The following is a 21,918-nucleotide window of genomic DNA, read 5'->3' as shown; positions in this document are numbered from 1 at the left end:
AAACCCAGATGTTGATCGAGGTTATGGCTTAGGAAGCTCCTGATAGGTTAACTGACAAATTGTGATTTAATTGACCCCTCCATAGAAATTGCGCAATCCGCGTCACTGACCAATCAGAGGCCAGAGATCTGCATAAACCAGGCTACTTTTTTTGACCCGCAGTTTTCTCAGACAACGCTGCATGGTCCAGTATAGCTTCTGTTGGCATTTTATCGCGTATTTGGGTTCTTTAACAATAGATATGGTTAAGAGGTGTAGTCGCGGACTTTATAATAGTGACGACAGGTATCCTGAAAGGCTAGTTGGTGGAGTTCAATTCGTACCCTTTCCAAAACCGAAGACCCAGTACGAAAAATGTCTTTGATGGATCAAACTTTGTGGAAGACCGCATCATCAACTGAATCCATCTAAAATCAACCGGAACAGAAGACCGAGTACGAAAAATGTCTTTGATGGATAAAACTTTGTGGAAGATCGCATGATCAACTGAATCCATCAATCGGAACAGATATGTTTGCACGAAGGTAAGTCCTATATTTGATTTTCAATACATGTCTCATATAAATGAATTAGCAGTTCTTCGCTTGCATAATATAGCTACGTGTGAATGATTGACACACTTGATCTGTGTTGAGCGATATTTTGCCATGATCTGACTGCACAAACGTGTCTCTGTTCGGCGCTCCCGAGCGAAGCTAAACTGGACTTTCGTTTGTTTGCACGAAGGTATGCCGTATATTTGATTTTCAATACGTCTCATATAAATGGATTAGCAGTTCTTCGCTTGCATAACATAGCTAAGTGTGAATGATTGACACACTTGATCTGTGTTCAGCGATATTATGCGATGATCTGACTGCACAAACGTGTCCCATTGTTCGCGGCTAATTAGCTAAACTAAACCGGACTAGCAGTCCTAAAAGCCTTCGACGTGCACCGAGACACCAAGACTGAAGGAAGGATGTTTGAGGACACTAAAGTAGTGATTGTCGTACTCGGTCGGGACTTACGTAGGTTCGGCACTAATTCAAGAATAATTATTGAGGGGAGCGCGTGACGTTACACAAAGAAAATGAGAGAAACAACTCGTAAATCAAGCCTCGCCTTCTTTTCCTTCATACGGCGGTTCACAAACGGCTATACAGATACATATACAGATTCTGCACACAAGTGTAATATGTAACACGAAAATAGGAAACTGTCAATGACGAATTCGTCTTTGGGTTATAATATATTATATTATGTGGCTTCTCGGTCTTCCTCTGACTCTGGAAAGATCTCGCGCTAATATCAATGGTTTCTCCGTCGATATGCATGTAAATACCATTGAAATACCGCTCGCTGAAATACTTGAAGCCCTGCTGTCTCCTTTTCAACGATATGGCGTGACGTCACTTCAGGAGGCGTGGTTAAAAGTGCCCTGTACGGAGGGGTCAATTGATGGCACATCTGGGGATGTATTTTAGGCCACACCTCAAACACTCTGCATCCTTCTTTGAAATCATGAGAAGTCAAAAGAAATCCACCAGGAAATCAGAGAAAGAATTGTGGAGCTGGAGTTTCAAAGAGGTGCCATGTTCATCTGTTCAAGCAATTAAATGCAAGTACAAACATCATCATCTAGAGACATGTCCTGTGGTCTGATGAAACAAAAGTGAGGCTGTTTGGCTATAATGACCCAACGTTACATCTGGAGAAAAAAAGAGGGAAGCTAGTTTACTTGAAAACACTACACCAAATGTGAAGCACGGAGATGGCAGCATCATGTTATGGGGCTGTTTTACGGCAGCAGGAATTGGAACTCGTCATAAAATGGGTGGCATCACAAAGAAAGAACATTACATGGAGATACGTATTAGGGCAACAGCTCAAGACATCACCCAGAAAGCTAGAACATGGGCTCAAATGGGTCTTCCAAATGAACAATGACCCGAAGCAGATTGCCAAAATGGTTCAAAAGTGGCTTGCTGATAAATTCAATGTCTTGGAGTGTCAATCAGAAAGCCCAGATCTGAATCCCATTGAAAATTTGTGGGAAGATCTGATAAGACGTGTGCGAGCAAGGCAACCAACAAACCTCAGGTGCACTAGTTCTGTCAGGAGGAATGGGCCAGGATTCCACCAGAGTACTGTCAGAAGCTTTGTGGAAGGTGACCCAGGATGTTTTGCTCAAGTCAGACAGGTCAAAGGTAATGCTACGCGATACTATGGAAATTAATGTAAACTTTTAAACCTCAAAAGAAAATTCCCTCATTGTGGCCTTTAACAAAATTAATTTTAGTGAGCCTGACTGACCTGAAACCAGACGGTGAGACAAATAAAATTAAATGGCCGTTTTTGCATAGTGTACACATATGTAAACTTATTTCTATAACTGTAGATTCAGTGAAGAAAATAAGTATTGTGCTGTGAGACAGTGAAGAAAATAAGTATTTGAACCCCTTGCCATATTGCAAGTTCTCTCACTTAGAAATCAAGGAGGGGTCTGAAATTTTCATCATAGGTCCATGTCCACTATGAGAGAGAGAATCTAAAAAGAAAAATCCAGAAATCACAATGTATGATTTCTTTTTTAATGACTTGTGTGATACAGCTGAAAATAAGTATTTGAACACCTGTCTATCATCGAGAATTCTGACCCTCAAAGACCTGTTAGTCCGCCTTTAAAAGTCCACCTCGACTTCATGTAATATCCTGAATCAGATGCACCTGTGTGAGGTCGTTAGCTGCATACGGACACCTGTGCACCCCATACAATCAGTAAGACTCAAACTTGTAACTTGGCCAAGACCAAAGAGCTGTCCAAAGACACCAGAGACAAAATTGCACAACTCCACACGGCTGGAAAGGGGTTAGAAGAAATTGCCAAGCAGCTTGGTGAAAAGAAGTCCACTGTTGGAACAATCATTAGAAAATGGAAGAAGCGAAACATGACGGTCAATCTCAATCGGAGTAGACCCCCATGCAAGATATCACCTCATGGGATCTCAATGATCCTTCGAACGGTGAGGAATCAGCCTAAGACTACACAACAGGACTTGGTCAATGACCTGAAAAGAGCTGTTGGTAATACACTAAGACGTCATTGTTTGAAATCATGCATAGCACGGAAGGTTCCCCTGCTTAAACCAGCACGGCAATGACCGTTTGGATGATACAGAGTCATGGGAGAAAGGTTTGTGGTCAGTGTAAGATAAGCTTACACATTTCACAGAGGCCTGTGAAATGTATCACCTCATGTGTCATAAATCTCTTTTAATAACTCTGTTACTGTGCAAAGATGCGTGTGTGTACTGTTTGTCTATGGGAAGTTTAAGAGCTCAAAGTGACTGCAAATTTATGATAGCTGCATTCTTGTAAGCTTAAGAGCTCAAAGTGACTGCAAATTTATGATAGCTGCATTCTTGTGGGTTTTTGTAACAGGAAGAACTGTGTCTAATCAGAGGACACCCGGCCTTGAGAAGATTAACTGTCTCTGCAAAACAACCTTACTTGTCTTGTGAAACCTGCTCCCCCCCCCCCCCCCTATGTGTGAAGCTCAATAAAATGTGTGGTTTTGGGAAGGCTCGGAGAGAGTCTTACGTGCGGGCGTGAAGAATATGTTCTTCTCTCCCCGAACTCTCCCTAAACTGCAGTTTGGTAAAAAAAAAAACTCTGCCTCTGTCTCATCATTTTATCCTGGTGCCGGAGCCTCTGGGTCCACATTGAGCGAGAAGTCCGTGCTTTGGACCTAACAATTCTCTGGTGCCGAAACCCGGGAACCCAACAGCTTGAAGCCTGGAACGACGCGGGATCAACGAGACCAAGAATCTGGTACCAGTGTCCTCCATTGAAGGATCGGTCGCATCGCTGATCCAGCGCCGGACCGGACCGTCGGGTGACGGGTCCCAACGGACCAGGGCCACGGCACTGAGGTAGGATAAAACTTATTTGGTCTCATAGGATGGTTATATGGTATAACTTAACATCTAAAAATAAAATAGAGCGTAAATAAACCCAGATTTAACAAGTAGTAAAATTACGTTAAAATAGGAGACTAAAAGTGGTGTGTGAGGACCGCTCCGATACTTCCTGCCTTTTAAAACTTGTCTCTAGGTGAGACCAAGCAGAATAGGTTTCTGCATACGCGAAGTTTCTAGGTGAAACTAAAATAGAGTAAAATACGTGTAAGTCTCTAGGTGAGACCAAGCAGAATAGGTTTCTGCATACGCGAAGTTTCTAGGTGAAACTAAAATAGAGTAAACGCTGCAGGACGCTGCACAAGTGAGCAGAGGAGGAGGAGGTTCGTGAGCCCCAACCACACCCGTCAAAATTCAGAATTTTCTAAAATAAATCTCGCCTTAGGAGCAACAAAGGACAAAAAATGGGACAAGCAGAGACAAAAGAGGTGGCTGAACCTCCTGATGTGAAATTTATGCAGAGGCATCATCCGGGTAGTTGTGAGTATTTGAGAAAATGGGTCAATAAATATGATTTCCGACCCGATCTTAAAGATCCGGAGGAAATTAAGAGGTTAAAAGCATGCATGAAAACTCGATGGGAAGAGAAGGTGAGAAAGGGAAAGAAGACAGGGAAAGTTGAGATGGAATTAAGTAAGTTGAAAATTTGGGAAGACCAGTGTGTTAAAAGTCAGAGAGATATAAAAGAAAAAGAACACAAAAAAAAAGAGAGACAAGAAAGACAAACAGGGGGGTTGATTGCTGCCCTTGGCATCAAGCCAGATGAAGAAACAACCGCGCCACAGAGAAGCTCAGCAACAGGAAACGCACACCAGCAAGCTGCAAGCGCAAGAGGAAGTGAAACCACCCGAGCAGTGGGCCAGAGCCAAGCAGAAGGCGGGGCTGAAGAGGAAAAAGAAGATTGGAGAGAAGCAACAGATCCTGCAGCCCCTGCATTCTCGCCGATCACCACCAGAGGGGGACGCCGGAGGGCTGATGAGACAAAAGTGAAGATCTACCCCAGCTTATCTGATTGGCAGGAGCAGACCCCAGCAAGGACACAACGCCACCCAGTGGGGCCAAGTGGAACTACAAGTGGAGCTGCAGAGATGTACCCACTGTATGCTGTTTCCAATCCTCATTATGGGATGGATGGAGATAACGAACCCACCATCCTAGTGCCAAGACCATGGACAGCAACTGAATGTTCTGAAGCCTGTACAGGCCTGGGGGATCCAGAGACAGACCCAGCTTCTTGGTGTTCTAATTTCAGAGAACTAAAAAGCTCTCTTCATTTTAATGGGACTGAAGTGGAGACAGCATTCAAGACAGCGCTGAAACATCGTTGGGGAAGAGTGAGAGGAAATTTTAACCCCCGTGGAGGAAACAATGGACCAATCCTACGCCCAGATGACCCCCTCCTGACTACCAGGATGAATGAAGTACTGGAGCGAGTAATGACAGCTTACCAGAAGCCACCAGATTACAGCAAAATCAGACAGTGCCGCCAGAAACCAGAAGAATCAGTCCATGATTTCAAGATCAGACTGGAAGGAATATTCAAAACCAACAGTGGGCTGCCTGAAGATGCTAACGACAATGGTCCCTACCACAGCCAGCTAAGACAATGCCTTATGGACGGTTTCCAACCACACCTCAGCGGGTTCATCCAAAAACACTGTGTGACTCACAGAACTTTGAACACCAACCAATTGAGCCAGTCATGCAGAGGAGAACCATAGAAGAAAGAAGGGAATGGACAGCACAACAGCCATGGCAGCGCTGACTGCAGCCATAAGAGGAATGGCGACGTCTACTGAGACACACGAGTCCTCTGAGGTGTACGCTATGCAAAGAGGAGGAGAAAGGAGAGGTCAAAGAAGAGGTCAAGGTCAACAAAAAGGGGGACCAAGCCTGAAGTGCTACAACTGTGGGAATCCAGGACACCTGATGGAAAGAACAATACAGGCTATGCAGTGGTAACAGAAGAGGCAATACTCAAAGCGGGAAAGCTCCCTGGCAACTGGTCAGCGCAGGCAGCAGAAATCGTGGCACTCACAGAAGCATGCAAACTCTTCCAAGGTCAAGAGGTCACGATATATACGGACAGCCAATATGCCTATTCAACGCTCCACGTCTTTGCTGCACAATGGGCCAGGAGAGGCATGCAAACATCAAGTGGAAAACCAGTCCAGCATGCTGACCTGCTCAAAGCCTTACTCCAAGCAGTTCTACTCCCAAGGAGAATTGCTGTCTGTAAGTGCAAAGCCCACACGAAAGCCACAGATCCAGTCTCCCAAGGGAATGCTAAAGCTGACCAAGCAGCAAAACAAGCAGCGATGGGAACCAGCCACACCCATGTTCAAGAAGAAGCAGACAGCACAGATGAAGATAAGTGTGAACGAACGACACATCCTTCGCAGAAGCAAGACATCATCCCTCTCCAAGTTCTGAAGGACATGCAGGACAATGCCCCGCCGAATGAAAAGCAACAGTGGACTGCAGCAGGAGCAAAAATGGACGGCCTGGGCATTTACAGAGTTTTGGACAAACCCTGCCTCCCTCTGAGTCTTTTTCAAGCAGTGGCTAAATTGAGTCATCGGCCAAGCCATGTCTCAACAGGGGGGATGGTGGGGATAGTAGAAAATAACTTCTACTGAACCAAAGGCCTCATTAGCTATTTGAAAAATTTTTGCAGATCGTGCCTCACATGCTGCAAACACAATGCTCAGGGAAATGTCAGACCTACAAGAGGGAAGTGCCCACAAGGGTCTTACCCATTTGAAATCATCCACATGGATTTCATAGAACTGAACAGATCCGGTCCACACAAATACTGCTTAGTAATAGTGGACTCATTCTCAAAATGAGTAGAAATCTTCCCAGCAAAAAAGCCAGATGCACTGACAGTAGCAAAAGCTATATGTAAAAACATCATCCCAGATCACGGTATTCCAAGAGTTATTTGGAGTGACAATGGGTCACATTTTGTTAACCAAATTATTGGAGAAATGGCCCAACATCTAGGGATCAGCCTAAAACATCACTGTGCTTATCATCCACAGAGTGCAGGACTAGTGGAGAGAACTAATGGCACTATCAAACTTAGACTCAAAAAGACCATGGAAGAAACAGGGAAACCATGGCCAGAGTGTTTGCCCTTAGTCAAAACATACATGAGAATAGTTCCAACAGTAACAGGCATCACACCTTTTGAAGCAGTAAAAGGAAGACCTTTTCATCTTTCATTATGGGAAGCGTCAGGAGTACAGGAGGAAAAAGGGGAACTTGACCCCATGACAGACTGGCTGCTTAGACTTTTCCAAAATGACAATGTGAAAAGAGCGAATGATCTGCCAGGTCCTTCTCTCCCTTCCACACAGGAATCGCTGACTCCAGGAGACCAGGTGCTGATAAAGGTCATCAAGAGGAAGTGCTGGTCCAGCCCGAGGTGGGAAGGCCCATTCACAGTGCATACTGATCACGTTCTGCTGTTTCTGTATGTGCGTCGTACCACTGGCTCGTCGGTGTGTGGAACGAGCGGTGATAGGCGTGGTCCAGGTTCAGTATCATCAGCTGCAGCAGAAGGATGATGTGCACTTTCCTGATCTTTTCCCTGACCCGGACTATGGTGACGACCCGGTATAAATACTGACTGATTTCCGACTGTCTACGGGTGCGGTACTGAGAACCAAACCCCACCGGTGAGGACATGTGCTAGTAACCTCTGTCCTCCGCTTTCTTTCCCACTTTATTTAGGTTTACTGTGTTCTCTGCCATATTTTATTTGATTCCCTTCTCAGCCAGGCCATGAGGCTGTCGCTCCAAGCGGAGGGCAGGGGAGGAATTTTTCCCTATTAAGAGGGTTTTCGCCTCCCCCTGACTGGGTACCTATGTTGTGCATTATTATGATGTTGTGCTCTAAAACCTGTTATAGGACTGAGCTCAATTGATGTTCCAAAAATCCACAACAGGGGGGAAATGTAAGATAAGCTTACACATTTCACAGAGGCCTGTGAAATGTATCACCTCATGTGTCATAAATCTCTTTGAATAACTCTGTTACTGTGCAAAGATGCGTGTGTGTACTGTTTGTCTATGGGAAGTTTAAGAGCTCAAAGTGACTGCAAATTTATGATAGCTGCATTCTTGTAAGCTTAAGAGCTCAAAGTGACTCCAAATTTATGATAGCTGCATTCTTGTGGGTTTTTGTAACAGGAAGAACTGTGTCTAATCAGAGGACACCCGGCCTTGAGAAGATTAACTGTCTCTGCAAAACAACCTTACTTGTCTTGTGAAACCTGCTCTCCCCCACCCTATGTGTGAAGCTCAATAAAATGTGTGGTTTTGGGAAGGCTCGGAGAGAGTCTTACATGCGGGCGTGAAGAATATGTTCTTCTCTCCCCAAACTCTCCCTAAACTGCAGTTTGGTAAAAAAACAACTCTGTCTCATCATTTTATCCTGGTGCCGGAGCCTCTGGGTCCACATTGAGCGAGAAGTCCGTGCTTTGGACCTAACAGTCAGACAACACCAAAATGAAACTTTTTGGTCAAAATTCCACTCACCATGTTTGGAAGAAGACAAATGATGAGTTCCAACCCAAGAGCACCATCCCTACTGTGAAGCATGGGGGTAGTACCATCATGCTTTGGGGGTGTTTTTCTGCACATGGGACAGGATGACTGCACTGTATTAAGAAGAGTATGACCGCGTCCATGTATTGTGAGATTTTGGGGAACAACCTCTTTCCCTCAGTCAGACCATTGAAGAGGGGTCGTGGCAGAGTCATTGAACATGACAATGACCCAAAGTCAGGAAAACCAAGGAGTGGCTCCATAAGAAGCATTTCAAGTTTCTGTCATGGTCTAGCCAGTGTCCAGACCTAAACCCAATAGAAAATCTTTGGAGGGAGCTGAAACTCAGTGTTTCTCAGCGACAGCCCAGAAACCTGTCTGATCTAGAGGAGTGGGCCAAAATCCCTCCTGCAGTGTGCGCAAACCTGGTGAACAACTACAGGAAACGTTTGACCTCTGTAATTGCAAACAAAGGGTACTGTACCAAATATTAACATTGGTTTTCTCAGGTGTTCAAATACTTATTTGCAGCTCTATCACACAAATCCTTAAAAACAAAAAAAACAAAAAAAAATCATACATTGTGATTTCTGGATTTTTCTCTTTCGATTCTCCCTCTCATAGTGGACATGCACCTATGATGAAAACTTCAGACCCCTCCTTGATTTCTAAGTGAGAGAACCTGCAATATAGCAAGGGGTTCAAATACTTATTTTCTTCACTGTACATGAATACTTCATTCTTCGATAAGGGAAATTTACTTCATCATAAAAGCGGAACTGTAGAGGCAATGTTTTCAATAATCTTCATTATTTAAGGATAATGAGAAGAGCCACTATGCAAAACAAGTGAACTAAAGATACTCAATGTTGGAAGATTATTAAGATAGTAAATGATGTAATACTGTCACCTAGTGGAATTACCCTAACACTATATTATGGGGTGTGTACTGTTGTCACCAAACCAGTGATTTCCAACATGAATGGAGCCAAAGGGCATATTTTCGAATTGAAATATCACACTGCACACACAAAAAGGTCACAAAAGTGAGTACATCAAATTACTGTAGGCACTTCATGCCATATAATAGAATAACACCCCATCTCATAGAATAACACCGTTTGAACTCAAATTACTTTTGACATCAAATTGCACACATTTATGATCAATTTTTCAAACATATTTCAGGGTTTTGAGTTTATTCAAAATATATATTTTTTGGACCAAAACAAAACCAACTATTTACAATTATTGAACTAACAGCTCTTCAAGGTCCAACTATGAATTTTGAGTTTGCCACGGCTACCCAAAAGTGGATCACACTCCACTTTTTCTTCACATTGTAAACCCTCAAAAAGAATACCTGTCTGAAAATAGATGTGTGCTACTTATATATATTTAAAAAAAAAAGTCTAGACATTCAGCTTAAGGCCATTGTTCCATTGAAGGTGTTCCAAACAATGAGCGGAAAGAATCCTAAAGTAAGCCTTTATGGATGGCCTCTCAACACCAGTCACTATTACCTGCAGCGCAGCCTTCCCAAGCAACTCACACAGGAAGTGATCATGCAACAAAACTGGACATGATCAAAGACTACAACGTTTTCCTTACAAACATGTCATTTGTCCTGTGTTTTAAACCAAACACTGTGCAAGTTGTCCTCCTTCATTAAAAACTATTTCTTGCCTAAAATACTCGCTCAAACTCAGTCTGACTGGTGGTGGCAGGATTTCTGTTCTGGTTGGGCGGTTGTTGAGGCATGTGGCCTCTCCTCCGGGGAGGAGCCAGATATTCAAACATAGAGATGTTGTGAGTCGACAGCATGTTCTTCAGGTCCGATGGCATTGGGTCAGACCAAAAAAAGTCATGGTTGAGTGCATCATCACTGTCTGTACGCTGGGCCGGGTCCAGGACAAGTAGCTTGTCGATCAGGTCCAGAGCATAGGCGTCTTTGACATAAGCTTTGAGACGATCCTTCACTTTCCTCTTTTGACCTTTAGGCAACTCCATTTTCTGGTACAACTCGTACTTCTTGTCAACACCTGGCCATACCTTCAGGAGAAAAACACAATTAATGAAATCTTGCAATCCCTTGCTATATCATGGTTCACTTATTAAACGTGTGCGTTGCAGAATTTTTTTGTTTTTGTTTTGCTTTTTAATTGATCAGCGTAATGCCAGCACATCCGGAATCTGGTTAGCACATCCCCCTCACAGCTCTAAAGACCCAGGTTCAAATATGGTTCAGTCTGTGTGGCGTTTACATGTTCTCCTATTCCCTGTTGCATGGGTTTCCTCCGGGTCCACTGATTTCCTCCAATGTCCCAACAACATGTAATTAATTGAAAACTTTCAATTGTGCATAGGTGTGAATGTGAGAGTGAATGGTTTGTGTCTAGCAATTTCGGCTAGCGACCAGTACGGTGTGCAACCCACTGCTTGCACACAGTCAGCACATCTACGACACTAGCGAGAATATGCAGTATAGAAAATGGATGGATCAGTGTAGTGCAGTTAGTCACCTTCACGTCTCTGGTACAGTTAGCATTTTTGGGTAATTGACTAATGTGGTAGCATTAACTCGGGGACAAACTTTTTTTTTTTTCTTTTACTCTGGAAAAAAAGAGAGGAGGAAGGAGAGCCAAAGTTGTCAATGGAATATTGAGGCCTCTATATACTCCCGTGGTCCGGATTGTATCTATCACGTGACCAAGTCATTGCCCCGTGCAGCACCTCTACGTAAAATGCGCGCACATAAAAAAAGTTGCTGTGCAGAAAAACACTTGTGATTGGTCCATTTTAGTCACGCACTGTGATAAGGTACTCTCTGTTCCTCCCTGCGCCACATATCACTTCATTATCGATTTTGCAGCATAATTAAATGCCTTGTTACGGAAAGAAAAGTAAACTGAAAGAAACCGCTACTGGAAAGGACCAAAAAATGCTGATGAAACTAAACCCTTTGTCGGAGTAGCCAATACGACATAGCGACCTCTCTGACGTGGAGAAGAACTGGAGCACATTTTCAAAACTGCACGTGTTGGGTTGCACTTGAGTTGAAAGGTAAACTACACTCAGGATAGCTACGGTGACGACAGCGGGGTCGCCGCATGCTCGAGTATAAAAAGGGCTTAAGACGTGTTGAATGGGAAAAATGGCCAAAAACACTAGAGGTGGGTGGTAACAGACTACATTTAGGTAATCTTTGGGATCAATTGTACTTTTCACAGTAGTTTTAATGCAAAATTTGTTTACTTATTTCTAAGAAACAATACTTTTAAGGCATTACATTATTATTTGGCTTGCTATATTCATTTCTATTAATCTATTTTTGCTTGTGCGATAAGTTTTGGTTTGTCCGAGACTTCTGCGTTCAAAGCTGTGAAAGCTTGAATTAAATGATCTAGCAGAATAGCTAGCTAGTTCAAATTCAACTTCTGCGTCTCAAAAAAAATTCTTTTACTGCAAAGGAGATCTGGAAATGGGCATGTAAAGGGGTGTATGGGACAATGTGGTTACGTCACCAATATGTGGGAAGTACAATGAGAACTTGAAGCTATTTGGTTAAAGGAGTGGGAACAGAGTGTGAAGAGAAACTTGATTCCAAATGGAAAGAGAAAAAAAATTGGGAAAATGGCAAAAGTGTGGTAGCGTTTCATAGTGAAATGAGTCATTTGAAAAATGTGCGGGTGTGGTCAGTCTTGGTCGCAGATGAAGTTGCGGGTGTGATTAGGGATGGAATCTCAAGACCTTAAAGCTCAAGTGTCGTCAAACGGATGATTTTTGGTATATTATTAATGAAAAACCCACAGCCAATATGGTCCCATGTGTTTTTTCCACCACAAAACATGATTTTGACGTATACAGCTTTTTGTAACTCCCGCCATGAAAATCCTCTCAGGGATTTGTTTTTGAGAAGAAGCAGGAAGTGACGTACAAGACAGATGTGCCCCCAAGTGGACTCGTTTGTTTCCATTAGTTTTACCTCCGGGACGGTAGCTCATTGTTCCCTCGTGTTTGCCAAAATGCCGGCTCATTGCATTGCTGGACATTGCTTGAACACTCGGGAGAATGGAATTACCCTTCATAAGTTTGAAAGAGACCCTGTTTGTTGTGAAAAATGGATTGCACGGGTGCAGAGGACGAGAGCTTCGTGGGTTCCAAATAACAGGTAGGTGTGTATACAGCTACTAAAAAAAAATAGTTTGGGGCGGACCACGTAATCGGTCTCTCTCATAACGTAGCAAAAGATCTGCGTATGAAATGTGCCAACAATGTCTCACTCAGCCTGCAACATGGCTCTGCCGCGGAAGTGGATTGGATGGGATGCAGTTTGGCCGTGATGGCATATCATCTGAATATGGCTCGAAACAATAGTGTAATATTGCCCTGAGGGCTCGAAACAATAGTGTAATATTGCCCCGGTAACTTCAACTCAGTTGTGTGGTGTTGTCCTTTTCGAAAAGAGCTTCCGTGTCAGAAGGGGCGTTGGAAAAATCCGAATATCTCTGTTGTTCGGCTTCCATAGTAGCAGGCACTGCGCGTTTTCAACGGCAGAAGTGACGATGACATCAAGGACAGATAACGCGACTAATATGATGACAACTTGGATGTCGAGGGACACTCAATTGCGCAACTTTGTGCATGGATGACGAGCTCTCCGCTCACTTTTTTTTTCCGTAAAGACATTGAAGTGAAAACTGTTATATGTATTTTTCATTACAATATCTATTTTAGAATGTTTATAGGGATGTCACCAGCTCTTTAAAATAACTTACTCGATCAATATAACCGTAAAATAAAAATGAAATAAATATGACTAAAATGGAAAACAAAAATGTCAAACTCAGAAATGTTAATTTTCAATTTCAATTGATATTAGTAAAACATGATATAAAACTATTTAAAATTTTTCATCAGTAAAAATTCTTGATGTGACAAACTTTATCCGTTTTGTAACCTGAATTTGTCATTACTTGAGATGTTTGTCAGGAGAGGTACCACTGTACAAAGTTAATTTTAAATAATTTCTTTTGGCAGAAATTGCCTTATTTTATAAAGAGGGCAATATTTTAATACGTACATTTTTGTCCTGCTGACTGATGCTTTGATTTGGGGGAAAAAAAAAAAAAAAAAAAAAAAAACACTTTTTCCCCACTGACGCTGTGGCTTACACTACAAGTAATTATATTTGAAGGACGACCTTTTACTTCAGTCATATTACTCAAATAAGAGTTCTTGAGTACAATTTGGGGTTAATCTACCCACCTCTGAACCAAAAAAAAAAAGTCAAATGAAAATGAACTAAGCATGTGGTCAACAGCAGAGTTCCAATGTGATTCACTAACCCATACCTCTTAAAGGGATATCAACACAAATAGTAGTGTGTGTTTGTGCAAGAGTATTTAATAACTACTATTTCCTTTATTAAAAGCAAATTATTTGGCGAGGTGTGTATTGGAATTTTTAATTCACTTCAAAGAGTAAAATTGATTCGATTGAGAACGTTTAGTTAAGGGCTTGGTCAGAGAACCATTTAAATGTCTTAAGTCAAGTTTCCACTGTACTGTACAGTATAGCTTCAATTGATGTCAGTCTTGGTGTACCTCTGCAGTGATGGAGCCACAGAGCTGGCTGATGAGAGTGAGCTGGTGCTGCTCGGTGTTCCCTTGCATGATGGGACTTCTTGTCCACATCTCTGCCATGATGCAGCCTGCTCCCCACAAGTCAATTGGGGGGCCATAGTCTCGCTCACCTAGACCCACCGAAACAAAAACAACTGTCAAGTTGTGAAGGTTATTGAACTTTGTATTGATCAGAGCGATTTGAAATTGATTTGAGACACTTTTGTACGACTTTCAGAAAACTTGGGAGGCACGTCTTACTGTCTCATAACACGTTACATATTATTTTCCACTTGTGTTTGGAACTTGTATGAAAACCTAAATCTAAAATAACAGTATATAGCACTACCAAGGTTGTAGAGGCTTGGCACTGCCGTGTTTGTCACCTCAGCAATGGCTAACTGAAACAGGACGTGGTGAAAATTGCCCACGTTCGCCATGCTAGGGAATCAAAATTTGCTGTATTAAAAATGAAAAGAAATTTCTGATAAAAGTTAAAGCTTGCTAATTTCTGCCATGTGTCTTATTGCCTTTCCCAGCTGCGGGGAGCAGTGCATTGGGGAAGATGAGCGGTGGAAGATGGATGGATGGTATCTGAGCGATCTTAAAATTGGAAATTGGGGGGGGCAATACTTTTTCACTGCACTATACATTGGTTAATATGAGTCTGGAGTTGCAAATGAACATGATTGTCTATACAGTGAAAACATTTCTACAGTCCAAATTTTATATGCAGTCCCTGTGTTCATTTCTTACCAAGCAGCAACTCTGGAGGTCTGTACCACAGTGTTACCACACGGTTAGTGTAGCGGTTCCCTTGGCTGTTTTTTGCTAGGCTGAAAGCTCGAGCCAAACCAAAGTCAGCCAGTTTCAGCACGCCATCCCGGGTGATGAGCACATTGGCTGCCTTCATGTCTCTGTGAAGGATCTAACATCAAACAGCATCATGATTATGAACTGGGATGATGAGAAGAATGATCAATGTTTTATTTATTTATTTATTTTTTTTCAATAAAAACCAATCCCCAAAAAATATCTTGTAAATTTGACATCACATTAGTCTTTTTAACAAGCCATACAATAAATGGAGGGGAATGAAATCAGGCTTGAAAATATTCAAGTATTGAGACATTCATTCAGCTTGTAGTCTGTCTGGGCGTGTTGCTGAATCCTTGGAAATTGCACATGGTCTCATGGGCTGTAGAGAAGCAACTTTTGAACCAGCATTATGGAGATAAGATGTTGTGTGGAGCAGTGAGAAGGAATAGAAACACAGCACAAGCAGTTGCTAATCTGTACAGTTTACATGTTTAGCGACGGCAAGTGGGGAGGAGTAGTGTTTGAGAGGACACGCTGATGCTGAGTGCTTAAAGTATCTAATAAAGCCTCCCAAGCAGCAAACCGGTGCATGTGCCATGATTGTTCCCACCGCCAAGGCGTCTCTAAATGCGTTTCCCGACCACGGTTAGGCGACTATTGCATGAAAGATTAACAAAGGTTATCTAATTAAAGTTTTATGTAAAAGAGATGAAAGTGGACTTTCGTGAAAATTCCTGAAAATACAAATGTGAGGACTTGGGGCGTCCGGTCATACCCCACCCCCAGGAAATTTTTGAAAAAAATGGATGGCTGTGGTGCATTCTGGCGATATCTATGAACAAATTTCAGACAAAAATTGAAAGTAAAATTTCTAAGTCCTGACCAAAAAAAAAAAAAAAAAAAATTGGGCAGAAGTTCCCAAAGGGCCAAGCTCAGATTTTTTTGCCCCCCATTGCCCTATCACTGGATAGCACAAAATTACATTTGTCATTAAAATACAGGTATGCTTAAAATATGCCAGTTTATCTCAAGACAAATGAATTAAGTGAACTATTCAGTAAAAAGACATGTAAAATTGTCCTATTCCCCACATTATACATACGTATAGATAGAGTATACACAAAAATATATCCTGGAATTTCTACACCGTACAGCAAAATATGTTAAAAAGGTGATCTGTAGTAATTATTATTAACGTTTAAGTCTCAAACTTACGTCGCGTTGTACTGATACACTCGACCACATTGCTCACTATCTCAGATATAGATCTAGTAATACTAATAGTATAATGAGTTGCCTTTAATATTTTATATATATACACACACACACACACACACACACACACGTGAAAAATGTACAGGTGTGGTGAGTCATGCTCACAGATAAAGTTGCGGGTGTGATTAGGGATGGCCTTAAAATAACTTACTGGATTAATATAACATAACTGTAAATTAAAAATAAAATAAACAAATACATAACTCAGAAATTATATTTTCCAGTAAATAAGTGAGTAAAACATGATATAAAACTGTATTTAAAATTTTTCATCAATAAAAATTCTTGATCTGACAAACTTGATTTGAAGAAAAGTTAAATGCACTGGCCTGTCAAGGAATAAACGCGAACAGTCTATACTCCCAATGTTTTGAAAATGCTGAATGTTTAGTTCAACATCAGCGTTCGTGGCAACATGCGAGCGATACATTGGAACAAACATTCCTGTTGGCAATCGTGACGTATTGTTGTGTGCGTGTGTGTGTGGGGGGGGGGGGGACCACAGGACCGCCGTAAATAGGAGGCTGGCTTGCTAGAACGCGCCTTTATGTGCATGCTCTAGACGTATTGGTCACACCTGAATGAAGCGATGAGGTTTTTTTTTTTTAACGCCGTGATAATCCCTCACGATCGACGCAATAAGCACTCCTGGTGTAACTGAATTTCCTTTGACATGGCTCACGTTGTTGATGACTTTCAACATAAACGCGCTCGCATTCCCTGAAGCAGTTCTGAACATGCGCGTTCGTACATGCACGTACAGTTAACTTGCATTTCCTGTTTCCGGGTGAATACCGGTTGTTTTGGAACAGGCCTAGTTTAGTGAACAACGTTTATGAAATAAACATGTAAATTAATGTCAAGACGACGCAAAATAAGCGACGTCTTGAGAGAATGCGAGAGGAGGGGCGTTACTGTTACTAGTGTTAGTGCCTCAACATGGCTACGCTCGTGAAAGAACAACGAACTCAAACGCATGTTCGTTCAATGTTGTCAAATAATATCGGGATTAATTTTAGGCAATTTTTCCTCAATTTTCCGGAGCAGTTTTCATGAAAATTTAAAAATCAGGAATTCCAGGAAAATCCGGAGGACTTTCATCACTGAAGTCAATATGTCTACTGTTGTAATCTTAGGCTCAATTATGTAAAGTATAAATACTGTTGACATATTTTAATCATTCTGGTACCGAGATACACATACGAAACATGAAAATGCAGCAAATCTAACAAGGCGAAAAATAAATGCATTCATATACGCCAACAGTGGAAGAAGAAGTTCTGAAATTTCAGCGCGTGTGCACCAGTTACCGCTGCGATGTTGCACTCAGCAAATCTAGTTTGTCTTTAACGTATTTTTGTCTTACCTTATTTCTGTGGATGTAGTACAATCCATTGAGCAACATTTGCATGACCTTTTTGATCTCTGCCAAGGTGAACTTTACATTAGTGTTGCTCAACAGGCCAGCCAGGTCATGCTCACAGAAGTCAAACACCAGGTAGATGCTGCCTTTGTATCGGTTATACTGGGTAGCTAGGAAAATGATTGGATGAAACAAATATGAAACTATACAAACTTTAAGCGACAATGAACTTTAGTTATATTTTTTAAAAAACATGAGAATCTTACCTGGCGTATGAAGTTAGCAAATCTCAAAGCTTAGCTTTTAAGTTAAAACACCGTAAAGCTAATACAATGGTACCTCAACTTCCTAAATTAATTTGTTCCGGAAGTTTTTTTACAACATAAATTTTTTGTAAGTAGAAGCGTTTTTTACATCTAAATAACCCAACGAGTTTCAAGCCCCCCAACACACCGCCAAAAATAAGCATTCAAAGTACACAATGTAAAGAATAATTGAAATTAAGTTAATTTACCTTTTGGTGTTGGGCGACTATGCGAATAGAAAGTGACAAGATAATCGTGGGGTAAGGAGGAGGAGGCAAACATTTGCTTGCTGAGAGAAAACATACATATGAATGTATGTATGCACAAAACCTAATTCCACCAATGTTTATTGGGGCCCATGGAGCCTATTTTGTCATTTCGTATCCTGAATTTTCCTTCGTAATTAGAAACAATATTTTTCCAAGGAGGCATTGCGCAACCCTGAATTTCTCTTTAGAGATGTTCTAAGTAGAGGTACCACTGTATTAACAAAATAATAAGAGAGGGATAGTAAAAACTGTGTTGAAACCAACCTTTGGTTCTGCAGATCTCAATCAGATTGACCACATTTTCATGTTTTAGCAGCTGCAGGATCTTTATTTCTCTCAGAGCAGTGATTGGGAACTGAAACAGCAACCAGAAAGCAATTTATAAATATTCAAGGGTAGAAAATTGGACACAAAATACACTTACAAAAAAAATTGACTAAATGAAGAGCTTCACTTCTGTGATACAATGTGGTTTTATTGTAATTTGGGATAACAGTAGAGTGCATAAGTTTTAGGTTATCAGAGGAGTCACACCCAACATACATTACTCAATTTCTATGGTCTGAATCAGTTAATGGGTCTGTGTATGTGCATTTTTTTTTAAATTCCAGTAAACCAAATCCTGTGATAGATAGCACAGATGCCTAAAAAAAGACCCACTGCAAATTGTGCAATGCAGCCAAACTCCACTGGAATGAACCATCACCAAAAAATGGGGGACTCAGATCTGTGTCATTGTTCTCCATGTATAATAACTTAGTTTCCTCTTGTTGACAGCTTGTGGTTTGTCTTTTATTGTCTTCTAAGTCCGCTCTTGTAACCTTGTTTTGTATGACTTAACTTTGATTCTCAAACATTACAATACCAAGACACCACGGTGGCAGCTTAAAAAGTCCACTGTGACCAATGTTGTCATAGTTACCTTGAAAAACGGTTACTTTACCAATTACTTGAGCTTAAAAGTGACTTAGTTACTTAACTGATTACTTGACTTCAAAGTAAGTTCAAAAGAAAATTTTTTGTTGTTACTTTCAACAGCTGCCCAAAAAGCATTACGTCAACTGTACCCACTACTTGGTAATGTACACACACAAATTCCAGAATGTCAATCACAATTCACAATCAATTATCCCATTGATACGTTGTCAAATTATTCAAGTAATCTCTGCCTTCAATCTTGTGTTTGATGTGATTTTCTAGATTTTGTTTTTCAGTCTCTATCCCTGTTGCAATAAATTTCCCATTAAAATAAACTTCGAAAAAGCCCAACAAACGATCTACTTCTAGCGGCTTCTGAGGAAGCACGGCCTGCCACAACCGCCGCTGAGACAGTTCTACACAATGGTCATCGAATTAGTACTGTGTACTTCCATCACAGTCTGATTCTGGGAATACCAGGATCAACTGTAGTGTCAAAACCAGAGTGAAGGTCTTACCCCTTCCTTCTCATTTTCCATTAATACTTTCTTCAGTGCAACCTTCTTTCCAGTCTGTTTGTGTTTTGCTTTGAACACTTCCCTGCGAAAGATAAGAGACAAGCTATATCACAGACAGATGCAGACAAAATCAACAACGTATCTGTCGTTCAAACTATTTTTATACGGAAAACTACACTGGCTGTGGCGACCCTTATGCTTGTTCATGCTTTTATTTCGATAATGGCAACAAACAGACAATTTCAAAATCTCGTATAGCTATACGCTCATCCATAACACATTTATTAAATGAAGTCCTTAAAGTGAATAGAGGTTACCTATTGATGTAAACACGCAAACTGTTGAATCGTCACTGCCGTTTGTTAGCAATTAGCTTGGTATGTTGCAAAAGAAACACAACTCTCTATCAGAGACATATGTAAATACCTGTTACTCACCCAAATGTCCCTTGTCCTATTTTTGCTAGTTTTTCATATTTGGAGTACTCGTCACAGAAAGGAAATTCGACTCCATCATAGTATTTAGACATGATAGCAGCCTCACGGTCAGGCCTGGACAGGAGACAATTTATTTGATAACCTACATTTGACAGATCTAAAAGCGCATTAAATTAACACGAACAACAGATTGATTAAGTGGGTTTTCTGTAAGCATTCTTACTTTTCAGCGCCACCCGAGTTATTTGTCTTTTCTCGCTGCATGTCTGCTTTGTCGCACGATTGACTTGTGGTCGTATCCCCTTCTTGGTTGTTTGACATCAGTGGTGATTGGCAACCAGACTTCAGGCACATTATCACCACCTACTGGGCTGGAGTGTGGCTCCGTTGATGTACATATGAAGGGTTCAGACGCAAATGTAGCTATATCAATTTTTGTTGTTTCTGTAGATTGTATAGTAATAATCTATAAATAAAAGAATCTACAGAAAAAACAAAACTGATATATCTGCTTTTGCATCTGAACTCTTCATATACAGCATGCTGGAACGAACCTGTAAAAACTTCATATATTAAAAGCATGTCTCAGTGCTGATGTCAGAATGTTTAAATTTAAACTAATAATGATTGACATCATTTAAGATTATCTTCCTCCTTGCCTCTCGGCTTGTCCCATTCGGGGTGAGCACAGCGTGTCATCCTTTTCCATGTAAGGCTATCTTTTGCATCTTCCTCTCTCACACCAACTGCCATCATGTTTTCCCTCACTTCCTCTTACTCTCTTGACAGCTCCATCCTCGTCCCACTTCTACAAATATCCTCACTATATCTACTCTGGATCTGTCCAATCCACCGAAGTCGGCTCCCTCTAACTTTATCTCCCAAACATCTAAACTTAGCCGTCCTTCTGATGAGGTCATTTCTAATTTTACCCAACCCAATTGCTCCTAGAGCGACCCTCAACATTTTCATTTCCATCACCTCCAGCTCTGCCTCCTGTTGGCTCTAAAATGCCACTGTCTCTAATCCCTACATCACCACAACGTTTTATAATCTTTGCCCATCATCATTCTCTTCTCTATTTATACTAGTGGAAGATACCTTCCTCCACCTGTTCCAACCTGTTTGTACTCATTTCTTCAGTTCCTGACCACACTCACCATTGCTCTGGAGTGTTGATCCCAACTTAAGTATTTAAAGTTCCTGCTATCTCTTCTCCCTGTAGTCTCCCCCCCCCCCACCTCCCTCATTCATGCACATATATACTCGTACATGTATTGTTGCAAGACTCACTTTTGTCCTGAGTCGAGCATATACTACTTTTTCCTATAATCGTGTGGCTCATCAACCACCTCTGCCTTTACCTTATGTTCCCACAACTCTGAACGCGCTACTCGCTGGAGCCCCACCAGTTTGCATATCGGTCCAATCGCTCAACAGATGATGGTATCTCCACTGCCCTCCTCTCAACTCTCCCCCACCTGGAGACCAAAGGCTCACATGTCAGAATGCTGTTCATCGACTTTAGCTCAGCATTCAACACCATCATAGCTCAGCAGCTCATCCTCAATCTAGACCGTCTGGAACTCAACACCTAATTGTGCAACTGGCTGTTGGACTTCCTGACAGGGAGATCCCAGGCAGGTCGGGTTGGCAGCAACATCTCCAACACCATGAACACAGCGGCCCCTGAAGGATGTGTGCTGAGCCCCCTCCTTTTCCCTCTGCTGACCCATGACTACACACCCATATCCAACTCCTACCTCTTCATCAAGTTTACTGGTGACACAACTGTGGTGGGCCTCATTAACAACAACGAGAAAAGCTACAGGAGCGAGGTGAGATGTGGTGCAAGGACAACAATCTCCACTTAAACA

At 41.7% G+C, this 21,918-nt stretch overlaps 1 protein-coding gene across 1 annotated transcript; it reads right to left on the bottom strand.

Annotated features, from left to right (window-relative positions):
* Positions 1-9,563: 9,563 nt before the first annotated feature.
* On the bottom strand, positions 9,564-20,412 carry cdk9 (cyclin-dependent kinase 9 (CDC2-related kinase)). The gene is made up of 8 exons (XM_061802039.1): positions 20,265-20,412; positions 20,042-20,155; positions 19,605-19,686; positions 18,433-18,523; positions 17,598-17,764; positions 14,894-15,065; positions 14,120-14,268; positions 9,564-10,565 (listed from the first exon to the last, which is right to left on the bottom strand). The coding sequence occupies exons 1-8, from the start codon at positions 20,393-20,395 to the stop codon at positions 10,200-10,202; spliced, it is 1,272 nt and encodes a 423-aa protein (XP_061658023.1). The 5' UTR covers positions 20,396-20,412; the 3' UTR covers positions 9,564-10,199.
* Positions 20,413-21,918: the final 1,506 nt, after the last annotated feature.

Source organism: Syngnathoides biaculeatus, chromosome 17, assembly GCF_019802595.1.
Source record: "Syngnathoides biaculeatus isolate LvHL_M chromosome 17, ASM1980259v1, whole genome shotgun sequence".
In the NCBI taxonomy this organism is placed as follows: Eukaryota; Metazoa; Chordata; class Actinopteri; order Syngnathiformes; family Syngnathidae; genus Syngnathoides; species Syngnathoides biaculeatus.
The sequence above is the reverse complement of the archived record's forward strand: the minus strand, read 5'-3'. Positions and strand labels throughout refer to the sequence as shown.

Excerpts from the sequence above, each read along its gene's own strand:
- cdk9 (XM_061802039.1), bottom strand. The coding sequence starts at position 20,395 with ATGTGCCTGAAGTCTGGTTGCCAATCACCACTGATGTCAAACAACCAA. Across the intron at positions 18,524-19,604 it reads TGGAAAATGAGAAGGAAGGG|TTCCCAATCACTGCTCTGAG; the intron begins GTAAGACCTTCA and ends TTGCTGTTTCAG. Across the intron at positions 15,066-17,597 it reads ACTACATCCACAGAAATAAG|ATCCTTCACAGAGACATGAA; the intron begins GTAAGACAAAAA and ends GTTTGATGTTAG.